Source organism: Phacochoerus africanus, chromosome 2 (assembly GCF_016906955.1).
Source record: "Phacochoerus africanus isolate WHEZ1 chromosome 2, ROS_Pafr_v1, whole genome shotgun sequence".
NCBI classification, from domain to species: domain Eukaryota; kingdom Metazoa; phylum Chordata; class Mammalia; order Artiodactyla; family Suidae; genus Phacochoerus; species Phacochoerus africanus.
In genome coordinates, this window is record NC_062545.1 from 148,514,307 (window position 1) to 148,526,323 (window position 12,017).

A 12,017-nucleotide genomic window follows, 5' to 3' on the forward strand; every position below is an offset into this window, starting at 1 on the left:
CTATTAGCAATTCAGAAATTGCCATTTGTGCTAAAAATGGCATAGAATTCCTACTGTGCAATTACCAAATGTTTCTAAAATACTACGTTTTAGATGAAAAGACTAATTTAAGAGACAATCTAAGAAAGAAGTCATTCCCACGGTAACAGTTGTGCAGACACATCCACAGGTCTCTTCAGGACAGCCATCCTGGCAGCTACGCTGCTCAATGGGATCAAGACTAAGCTGCACTGTCTCTCCGTTTTAGACCACTGTAATCCAGACTTTATTGTCTGCTGAGTGAACTCGGTGGCCTTTAGGAAATGTACAATACCTAGCCAATCTGTGAGTATTTAATAATTAAAACCTAAGGAGAAAATAGTAGTTTCTTCAATAAAGATGAGAATATTTATCTACCTGAAAGACAGTTTACATTTTACTGTCCTGACAAAAGATCCGTCTTTTAATTGTGGAACCATTAGCTCCAAGTCTTTTAATAAAGGAGCATATTAGATATCAAGCAACTGCCGGCTACTGGATGGATGGGGGCAGATGGTGAGAGCTAATCAATGCCCAATATAAAGTCAGCATGGTTATTTAAATCAAAATATGAAAGATAAAGCAGCCTTCATTTCACATAATCAGGAGATTTTCTGCAAAGTAGCCTAAGAGCTAATACTTAGACTGTGTCAAAAAAAACTTTGATATGGAAATATAATCAGTACCAGCTTTCTTTCGCCGTTAGAAAGATAAATCAGTTTGTCTATTAAAATAGGAAAAATGGATAAAAAGCAAAAAAGTATTCAACTATTCTAAATATATATAATCTTTGTTTTATAACTTAAGCCAGAAATATCCTTGGCAACAAAAAAGTAATAAATATTCAAAATTCTGAATTTAAATTTAGCATAATACCCACTAAAGAGAACCTACTGATATAACAATACAACAAGGCCTGAAATTTATAATGTAAAGGAGAAAAGACATCTATAAATACTTATAGATATTTTATTACTGAGTTATGTTTGTGTAAAAACTTATTTTACTTTCACTGTGAAAGCTTTGGCAAGCTTTAAACATTATATATATTCCACTTTTCCCTTCAAATTCCCAGCCAAACAAAATTTAAGGCTTATTTTCTGATAACCATATTTAGCTTTACTTGATTATTTCTACAATATAAATCTGGTGTTTCTCTAGAATGAAGGCAATAATCAAACTATAAATTTTCTTGAGTTGAATTCCATCAAACAGTTACTAAAAATGCATATGAATTATTTAACAATTATCTGAAACACAAATGGTTCAAAAGCAAAAGGACTCTGATTTGGATACGACAGAATTAACAAGGGAAAAAAATGAAAACAAAGTTAGCATTCTCTGATACGCAGCCTGTTTTCAAAAGTTTAACAGTCTTACCCCAGGTATAAAGGTAAATACATTGTATTTTTGGTTTTTTATAGAATTTCTGGGATGTTTTTCTTCACACTTTTCCGGATATCCAAGCCACACCGTGCGAGCTTTCAGTTCTCTCTTCCTTTGACAAATATTTATCAGCCAATCACAGCAACTGCATGAAGCAAAAGATATGTATTGTGTATACTTTTTTAAAAAGTCTTTAATCTACATAGGTATAGCAATACTGATTGGTTCTGGATTTACCAGACACCAATAGCAGAGTATTGTTAATCTGTAAGGACTTTCTTAAAATAGGTCAGCTATACTAATTTAAATTTGACATAAAAATACTGAAAGAGCTTGCCTAAGTGTGCGATGACTCTAGAACCTCAGGGAAATTCTCTTCCCTGTTTAGACTCTCTTACTGGCAAGATAAAACTGTTAACATTCTCAATGAGTCAATGTTTCATATGCTGAGAAAAGAACTGCCATATGTTATTGGTAATTCTCAACACACCACTCAGTGATCTGATAATAAAGGTTCTCAGACATCAATGAATTAGGATGTGACACCTTCTTCTCTTAGACAGTCATCTTTTTCCTCTTTTAAGAGATAACTTTCCAGGGTTCGCTTGTGGCACAGCAGGTTGAGTATCTGAGGTCACTGCAGTGGCTCAGGTTGCTGCTGTGGCACAGGTTGAATCTCTGGCCCAGGATCTTCTGTATGCCAAGGGCAAAGCCAAAAAAAAAACTCTTCTACTAGCATTAATGTAAAACTAAGACTCATGGCTCGATTCAATATTTAGAAAGGGGGAGTTCCCATTGTGGCTCAGTGGTAATGAACCTGACTAGTATCCATGAGGATGCAGTTCGATTCCTGTCCTTACTCAATGGGTTAAGGATCCAGCGTTGCCACGAGCTGTGGTATAGGCTGCAGATGCGGCTGAGATCCTGAGTTGCTCTGGCCATAGCATAGGCCTGCAACTGTAGCTCCAATTTGACTGCTAGCCTGTGAACTTCCATACTCTGAGGGTGCAGCCCTAAAAAGACAAAAAAAAAAAAATTAGAAAGGATACTAATGTTTAGTGAACTATACTAATGTAATAAAAGCTTTATTGTACTATCTTCATCTATGCCATAAGTATTTTAATTGTAAATCTCCCCTTGCTCCAATAGTGTCAGGGTTGCAGGATCACAAACTCTTCCCCTCCCTGGACTTCCAAACCATTATTTTTTGAGTAGAGTATAAAGCTTCTAGTGGGATAACTTTTCGTAAAATACTACAGAAAATTATGAAAACATATAAAATTCATTTCTATTGAGCATTAAAAAATCATGAATTTAAACTTCAGTATTAACAATTCAGTTTAATTAAAATTTCCAAATGTAGAGCAAGACTCAAAACGGGTTTATTAGGAGTTCTCTTCATGGCTCAGTGGTAATGAACCCGCCTAGTATCCATGAGGATACAGGTTCGATCCCTGGCCCTGCTCAGGGGGTTAAGGATCCAGCGTTGCCAGAGCTGTGGTATAGGTCACAGATGCAGCTCGGATTCTGTGTTGTTGTGGCTGTAGGGTAGGTCAGCGGCTGCAGCTCTGATTCAACCCCTAGCTTGGGAACCTCCATATGCCACAGGAAAAAAAAAAAAAAAAGGTTTATTAAGGGAAGGGCAGTTGTTAAACTTCATCTTCTAAATGTAGTAAGGGCTAGAATGGCAAGCGAGAGGGATGAGGCAGAAATTCTTAACTTCACTCTGTGACAAAGTAAGCTCAAAAGTTGACATGAAACTTTTCATGACAATGGCAGTCTTAGAAGGTATGATTATAAAATGAGGCTGACTGAACAGGACTTATATGTCACTGCATATCTTCCCTCTACTCCAATCATTCTAATTTTATTCTTTAGAATGCACTTTGCAAACATTAAACACTTAGATGTTACTTCACAAATCATCCACGGTAGCACCTGTGTGGGGAATACATGCAAGGGTTTAAGCTGAAATCAGAATACCCCTTCTGAATATCCACCTAGTTCTTCAGCCTTCAAGGATAGGGGTTTGCAGGAGAGTCAAGCATTGCTATCTTGAGGAGCTGTCCTATGGAAGGGTGCTGAGGAATGCCAAATAAATGCCAAGCACATCAGCTCTAAAACTTTCTGCATACCCCACCATCTGCTTCAATTGGAGCAAAGACCTAACTCTGCAAAAACAGAAATTTCTTACCACTGCCTACCATCACTTTTTAAAAATTAAATCCGAACAGATAGTATCTACAGACATAAAGCATACTTTTAAATCCCCAACAGTTATAAATCAGGGTATTATTAAATGATTTAAGATTGTTAAAATACCCCTTACTGGGTTTTAGTTGGGGGGAATGGGACTGGTCAAGCAGATCTCAGTAAATGTTGGTAATATTTTATCTTATTTATGCTTGAATGAGACAAAAATTAAACAAGGCTTGAAATAAAATATAATAAGCTCACCTTCCTATTGCTTTCACAGTAGGACCTGTATCTCCTCACAAGGGTGCTTCCCCCAGCCCATGTCCAACAGCCACATAAAACCACACTGTGCCACATTTGTCTCTTCTTCCTCGTGGCACCCAACAGCTGAGAGCTCATGAGAGCCCTTCCCAAGCTCCTCCCCAGGGCAGCTCTCAACCACCAACCTCTATCTAGTTACTATATGTGCCCCAAAGCTCAGTCATCTGCAACTACACACTACAGACACCAAATCTCCACCTTTCACAGGAGAGGAAACTGAGGGCCAGGGAGAGAAGTGATTTATCCAAGCAAAACAACTCAGCAGAGCACCATGGCTGGCTGCCAATCCCCCCCTCAACCCAGTGTTCTTCCTTCCTGCTGCAATAACAGGCAGGCTGGCTCCTGCTCATTTTCATAGAGGCCTGTCCTTCGCCTAATTCAGCCCAGCAGCACTTCAACAGACGACGAAAATAAATGAAAAATTTGGAGTTCCCATTGTGGCTCAGCAAGTTGAGAACCTGACATGGTGTCCACAAGGATGTAGGTTTGATCCTGGGCCTTGCTCAGTGGGTTAAGGATTTGGCATTGCCACAAGCTGCGGCATAGGTCAAAGATGTAGCTAAGATCCAGTGTTGCCATGGCTGTGGCATAGGTCAGCAGCTGCAGCTCTGATTCCCCTAGCCCCTAGCCCAGGAACTTTCATATGCCGCAGGTACTATCATAAAAACAAACAAACAAAAAAATTCATGAGCAAGCAAGAAGACACAATGGAAAAAAACTTGGATTTTAAACTCATACTTTTGGAGGGAATGCCCAGCAAGCGGGCTGGGGGCAGTTCCCTGGTCTAAGTCTGTTTCCTCACCTGTAGAGGGAGTAACACACTGTGACTCTCGGCACAATGCCAACCACGAGGCAGGCACTCAGAGCTCTGCTGTCACGTCCTGCTTCCAGGGTCACATTCAAAATGTCTCCAACCTTAGGACACTAATTAGCACAAAAAGTTACTGTTAAAGTAAAATTAAAAGTCCAGTTCCTCAGTCATATTATCAACATTTCAAAGACTCAATAGCCACCTGTCCAGTGGCTACCATATTGGACATCACAGATCCAGAATACTACCCATCATCACAGAGAAAGTAGGGCTGGTACAGCAGGTAAGAGAATAGTCCTCGGACTGCACACCTTCTTCAGCACCTCTAAAATCGCAAAAAGCCACCAGGAATGTATTCAGATGTGAATTTCTATTCTGAAACACACAATTACCTAGTTTAGTGGTTTAATGTGCAAAAGTCAGACAAGTCTTACAATGAAACTGGATAGGCAAAAAAGCTCTGTGTTTGAAAAATATATATTATTTCTCAAATGTGGACTTTACAGAGTTTATGCTGGTATCAGCATATTCTACAGCAGAAGGCTCTATAAATGCAAAACCACTGTCTTCATCAAATGAATACTGTAAACATCAGCAGGAATAAAAACCTCAACACCTACACCACTGTCAGCAGCACATGAAACACCCCATTAACATCCAAAACCTCACACTCTACAAACTCTCATTTAAATACCAAAGGCTAAAAACATATATTCAAAAGTTTATTTTTTCTCTATAACCCTGTATAGAAAAAAACTAAGATTCCCAGACTTCCAGGATATAACTAAATTATTCAAAACTTTGCTATTAATAACTATTACCAAATTCAAATCATATTACTACTTCTTTGTGGAAAGGCAGAATTAAGTAGAGGTTAGAAAACCATTATTAAATCACCCACTACTTCACAATATTAAATGAACACACAGGCTTAAGGTTTTAAAAGCCTGGGGCTCCCTCAGAACTGCCACTGGATTACGCAGGCAGAAAATATGACCAGGAAGAGAAGACAGGTGACTTTCATGCTAAAAGTGAAGGACAAAAGCCCAAAAACTAAAGAAAATACTTGTAAAGTCTGTGTAAGCTTTGAGCTGTAGAGCTAAGGGGGAAAATAAAATTATTTCAACTTTTGAGGGTAAAGTAATATAAGTAAAATACACTGGCAAATATCTGTAAGTAAGAAGGAGAACCAAAGAGAAACCCCTGGAAGAAAAGAGGAGCTTTTTCCCCAGAACATTTCTATGCACACCCAACATTTCCTAAATTACTCAGTATTCAGAAGACACTTTCCCATTTATATGTAAATGGCCTTACATTGTCAAGTCAAATTGAAACTAAATCCAATTGTGCGCAAAGTATACTTTTTTCTTAAAACATGTTAGGATTAGTAGCTTTTTGCAAAATGTCTCTATCATCAAAGTAGTGCTCTGATATTAAATAAAGCATCTTTATATACCAAGATCCTGTCTTCTAAAATTTTAAGTTGCCATAATTAAATAACTCTCTGAATTTAGAGAGCATCCTTCCAAAAAATAAATAATTAATTATTATGTCCAACAGGTACTTTGGTTACCAAGCCAAAAGCAACAGAGCACTCATGTCCTCTTAAAAGATCAGCATTTTCCCATGTTTCTGCACTCGGAATGTGCTGCAGATTAACTGAAAGTGTAGAGGCCATTGAGAGCCAGGAATAATCCAGGCGTTTGATATTCCCCCTCCCTTCATATGGAAATGCCATTCAGGGGCTCCACTTTCCTAAGGACAAAGTGATTTTTGATAGTGAGTGAAATGTAAATCTCGTGAGAAAGGCATTACTCTGACCAGAGAACTATATACCGGTGTGCATCACAATAACTCCCGTGAGGGACATTCAAAGTTTTAGAAGACAGATTACAGAAAATTTTTTTCAACGTGTCAGAGTTGGAAATTTTGCCAAATAATAAAAATGAGAAGGCAGTTCTTAAGCCAGGAAGAGATGAAATCCTACTCAATCCCTGAAGTGAAGAATAATGTTAAAACAAGCCTCACTCCTCACAGAATCTACAAGAGAAATACACTGAAATATATCCAACTCACTCCTGGCTATCTATCTTTAATACATTTTCTTCCTGCCATTAGACTAAGGAACACTACATATCTTCGCTTTGATCCATCCGCTAATAATCTTAGTAACACTGAATTTTAAAATGCCTGGTATTTAAAATACAAAAGGCTGGCAAATATTCAAAACTGGAAATGTGTAAGAAGTAGAGAAAATAAGACCAATATAAGTTGCTAAATGTACAATTTGTTCTGTAAGTGCAAGTTTTATTTCCTTAACAATCCCTTGGTATAGAGATGCCTACTCAACAGGTAGAGTGTAATAGTATCTGAGGTCACTTCTCATTCCACATGGAAAGAAGACATTCACTAGCAAGTGCTACAGAGACTGATCAAAGTCCCAGGATGGATCAGTTAGCTTTTCCCTCGTGATCACAATTTACTAAGATAAAGACCTTATACATAGCCAGCACATATTACTGAGCTATTTCCATATCACCAAAACAGTTTTGCTGTTAACATCTATATTTTCAAATAAATTCTTATATCCTCCTTAAGAAAAGGAATATTACAAATGAAATCCAAAATGTGGCTCTGTTCCATCTTGTAAAAAAAAAATCCGGTAAAAGACCACAAATAACTAATTCAACAGTGCATTCAGCATTCAACAATGTCCATAATTCTTGGCAACTATTTGACTGGTATGAATAAACACCACTTCCAAAAAACACAATGCCCTCTTGAAGCCCACATCACTAAAACGAGGACATGTCCTTACACTTTTATGCCCATCAGTACCCGCTCCCATTTCAGAGTTTCCGGCAACTTGTGTCATTCAAAATCCTCCACATACATTAGGTACAGATTCTCAGTCTTCTCAATCCCAGTGACCTTCCTGTCAAGTTCCCTTTCTGGGGGTGAGACCAGGCATGCATCTACTCCAAGAATGCAAATTAAGACCTATCTCATTTGGACCACACCTCATCATCCTAGCACTATTCCCGTCCAGGGAGGAAAGAGCAAGGAAGGGTTTTGGTTGGTCAACTCAGCCCCTGGTTCAATTTCTGGCTTGGCCCTTAACTATCGCAAGAGGGATTATTCTAGTTCTTGGCTGTAAACAGTGGTGAGGATGCTCATTTTGAGGAGCACCACTGGGCCCAATCCCCCTCCATCCCAGCCTATGGAGAACACATACCTCTGAACCACAGGCCACATCCATCAAACTGGAATTGTGGTACCACTCAAAACTCCTCTGCTGCAGCTATCTCCCCAGCTCACAACACTGACTGCCACTCTCACCCTAACTCCCCACCCCGATACTTCCACAGCTGGTTTCCACAGCTCAGGTCACTCCTTGATGGACAGAGAGTCATAAAATTATGCCGGGTTCAACACAAATGCATGATTATTAATTTTTCTTTGTTGATTATTGATGATCTCTACCAAAGCATGACCAATTTTCTCATTTTTTCAGTCCTCATCCATATTCCAGACACCTCCTCACTTAAATGAACTTGTGTTCCCAATTAAGAACAAGATAAAAGCCATCTTCTCCACCATTTCACTCTTCCTCCCCTATTTTTTCTGCTGCTGTAAAAGTGGATTAATAGTCTTCCTTTCCAGAGTTCCCGTTGTGGCACAGTAGAAACGAATCCAACTAGTATCCATGAGGATGTGGATTCGATGCCTGGCCTTACTCAGTGAGTTAAGGATTCGGCATTGCTGAGAGCTGTGGTGTAGGTCACAGATGTGGCTCGGATCGCACGTTGCTATGGCTGTGGTGTAGGCTAGCAGCTGTAGCTCTGATATGAACCCTAGCCTGAGAACTTCCCTATACAGCGGTATGGCCCTAAAAAGCAAAATAAAAAAAAAATAAAAAAACTTTCCTTTCCCAAACTGTCCTTTTCCCCAAGGAGTTCCTTCCCTGTATTCTTCACAGACCTACACCTACACTACTGACATTTTTAGGAACATCATCCTTCCAGGTGGCTTCCACCATCACAACAATGCTCAATCTGACACCTGTAGATAGTGCTTCTGGATCTGACAGGACTGTATGTATTAGACCAACCCAGGACAAGATAGACTCATAAAAGAAAACTATGAATAGCTTTAGGAATTTAAAAAAAAAAAACAAAAAAAAACACATAGTTCACATCATACCAGTGAAACACTGAAAGCACTCTTCCATAGCTTGGGAACAAAGCAAGGACGTGCACTCTCACCACTGCTGTTCTACTCGGTAGTGTACACACATTCCAGCCAGTGAGGGAAGGAGGGAGGGAGGGAAGAAAGAAGGAAGGAGCAAACAGATTGTAAAGGGAGGAATAAAACTCTCCCTATTTGCAGATGACACAAGTATCTATACAGAAAACGTCAAGAAACCTACAAAACCACTCTTAGCACTAAAACTTGAATTCAGCAACATACATACATACATACAAAAATCAACCATAGTTCTATACAATAGCAACAAACATGTGGAAACCAAAATTTAAAATACCGTACCAGTTATAACCACTAAAAACAAAACAAAACAAAATAAAAAGAAAGAAAGAAATACTTCAGAATAAATTTAACACAGTGGAAACTACAAAATGCTGATAAAAGCATCCAAGGAAAGATATATTACATAAAGGGAAAATAATTCTATGAATGGATAGCTACTTCTCATAAAAAATGGGGAGTTTCTATTGTGGCTCAGTGGGTTAAAAACTCGACTAGCATCCATGAGGATTCAAGTTCAATCCCTGGCATTGCTCAGTGGATTAAGGATCTGGCATTGCCACAAGCTGTGGTGTAGGTCACCGACATGGCTCTGATCTGGTGTTGCTGTGGCTGTGGTACAGGCTGGCAGCTGCAGCTCTGATTCAACCCCTAGACTGGTAATTTCCATGTACCACTGGTACAGTCCTAAAAAGAAGAAAAAAGAAAGATAGACAGACCTAAAGCAGCCTAGTCTGAAATGACTCTGAAAATACAGTAAGATATAGGAGTTCCCGCTGTGGTGCAGTGGCTAACGAATCTGACTAGGAACCATGAGATTTCAGGTTTGATCCCTGCCCTTGCTCAGTGGGTTAAGGATCCGGCGTTGCTGTGAACTGTGGTGTGGGTTGCAGACGAGGCTCGGATCTGGCATTGCTGTGGCTCTGGCGCAGGCCAGTGGTTACAGCTCTGATTAGACCCCTAGCCTGGGAACCTCCATATGCCGCGGGAGCAGCTCAAGAAAAGGCAAAAAACAAAACAAAACAAACCAAAAAAACCCAGTAAGATATAAAGAAAAGAAAATAAATCAAAAACATTAAAAATTAGTGAATCTGTGTGAAGGACAAATAGGAATTCTCTGTACTATTCTTACAACTTTTCTCTAGGTTTGAATTTATTCAAAATAAAAGGGAATTTATTTCAAGTCTGAATTTATTTTAAGATAAAAGTTTATGTAATCTGGAGTTCCTGTTGTGGCACAGCGGAAACGAATCTGACTAGGAACCATGAGGTTATGGGTTCGACCCCTGGCCTCGGTCAGTGGGTTAAGGATCCAGCATTGCCATGAGCTGTGGTATGGGTCGCAGATGCGGCTCGGATCTGGCATTGCTGTGGCTGTGGTGTAGGCCGGCAGCAACAGCTCCGATAAGACCCCTAGCCTGGGAACCTCCATATGCTGTAGGTGCTGCCCTAAAAAGACAAAAAAATAAAATAAAAATAAAAAGTTTATGTAATCTACAGATGATTTAAAGTTCAGGGGAGGATGTATTGGGCTACAGGTAAATTCAAGGCTATTTTATATAAGGGAACTGAGCCTCCACTGATTTTGATAACTGCAGGAGTCCTAGAACCACTCCTCCACAGGTACCAAGGGACACATAAAATCAGACAGAAAAAAAGAGGAGTTTATAAATGTCAATACAGTGATCAGAATTAATCCTACCATGCATTAATTACAAAATCACTAATTTCCTCCATCTTTTAAGCATTAAAACATTTCACAAAATATGAATTTGGCTTTCTGTCCCTTTGGGATTAGCACTGATAGGTTCTGACAAGGCTATTAACACGCTCCATGATGTCATTTGGAGAGCAGCCTTTTTAGCTTAATATAGAAATAAAAGCATTTAGCAATTAAGCTTAGAAGTAACTATGCAACCTCTGTTCGGAGAAAATCAGGCAGCACTAGGTACAAACCTGGTACAGAGGAACTTCCAGCCTCCACAGACAAACCACTGTAGCCCCCTCTTTCTTTGCATGGTCCTAGCTCGTGGTAACGTGTGGTAATCACTTTCATCATTCTCAAAGCCTTCTTCTGACATCATTAATGGCATTTCATCCAGATGGGCAGATTCATCTTCCAGCTGGTACCTGGATAAAGGTAAGAAGAGAGCACTGAAGCAGGCCAAGCAGTTTCCTGCCTATAGTCGGAGTTTCCTTTAGGGCAAGAGCTGGCCCAATTCTACTTATCACACTTTTCTTTCGTCCCCATACAAAGCTGCACAGTAACACTACTTTCCTTTGCAAAAAACTTAACCAAGGAAGCTGTAATTACCATTCCATGAGTGGGACTCTCCAAGCAGCACCCCCCACAGTGCAGTCAGGTCAACAGAGCCACCCTGCAGTGTGTTCAATCCCAGAAGACAAAAATTAGTCATCTAAAAGCAAAAAATAAACACCTCCAACAAGTCACATCTAAATACTCTATATTACAGATTGATGAGAGGTAAAATTTGACTAAATTTACACACATCAACCAAAGACATGGAAGTGACCTGAACTATGAGGGTGGGTGTCTTATGTTCACAGGTGGGAACATGGTTCTGTGGTCTACTGTCAGAACCGACATGCAGAGAGAGCAAGGATGCTATGTCCCACTTACCTCTGCCTGTTATTCCCTTTACTAAAACTTTCTATTCAATGAAAAACACCTCCTCCACAACCATAGTCTCTTTTAGAAAAGCTCAACAATCTGCTGATTCCAAACACAGGAAACCTACCATCAAGAGTCCATTTTATCTTTCCTTAATCAGACATATTGAATTGTATATTTATTATGCCTCTTACCTTCCTAAGAACCTACAATTTGTCAGAAACTATAACAGAGATTCACAAATGTTATTTTACTTAATTTTACATCAAATCTTCATGATAGGCTTACCCTGATTTTAAAAATGAGGGCCGTCACTTGAATTGAAATTTCTCCTCACATCCTCTAAAGTCCATACAGAAGACAAAACCTACAGTGACAACATAACTA

At 39.3% G+C, this 12,017-nt stretch overlaps 1 protein-coding gene across 3 annotated transcripts in view; it reads right to left on the bottom strand.

Moving 5' to 3' along the window:
* ATP9B (ATPase phospholipid transporting 9B (putative)) overlaps positions 1-12,017 on the bottom strand; it is a 196,314-nt gene that overhangs the window by 175,309 nt on the left and 8,988 nt on the right. Inside the window, exons 1-3 of one of the 3 annotated variants that reach the window (XM_047766915.1) lie at positions 11,313-11,378; positions 10,955-11,128; positions 1,399-1,549 (exon numbers count right to left, since the gene is read on the bottom strand). In XM_047766915.1, coding sequence (XP_047622871.1) covers positions 1,399-1,549; positions 10,955-11,128; positions 11,313-11,320 — 333 coding nt within the window. In that variant the 5' untranslated portion in view covers positions 11,321-11,378. Of the gene's footprint in view, positions 1-1,398; positions 1,550-10,954; positions 11,129-11,312; positions 11,379-12,017 lie in introns of those variants that run through there. The other 2 variants (XM_047766914.1, XM_047766916.1) reach the window with 2 other exon arrangements.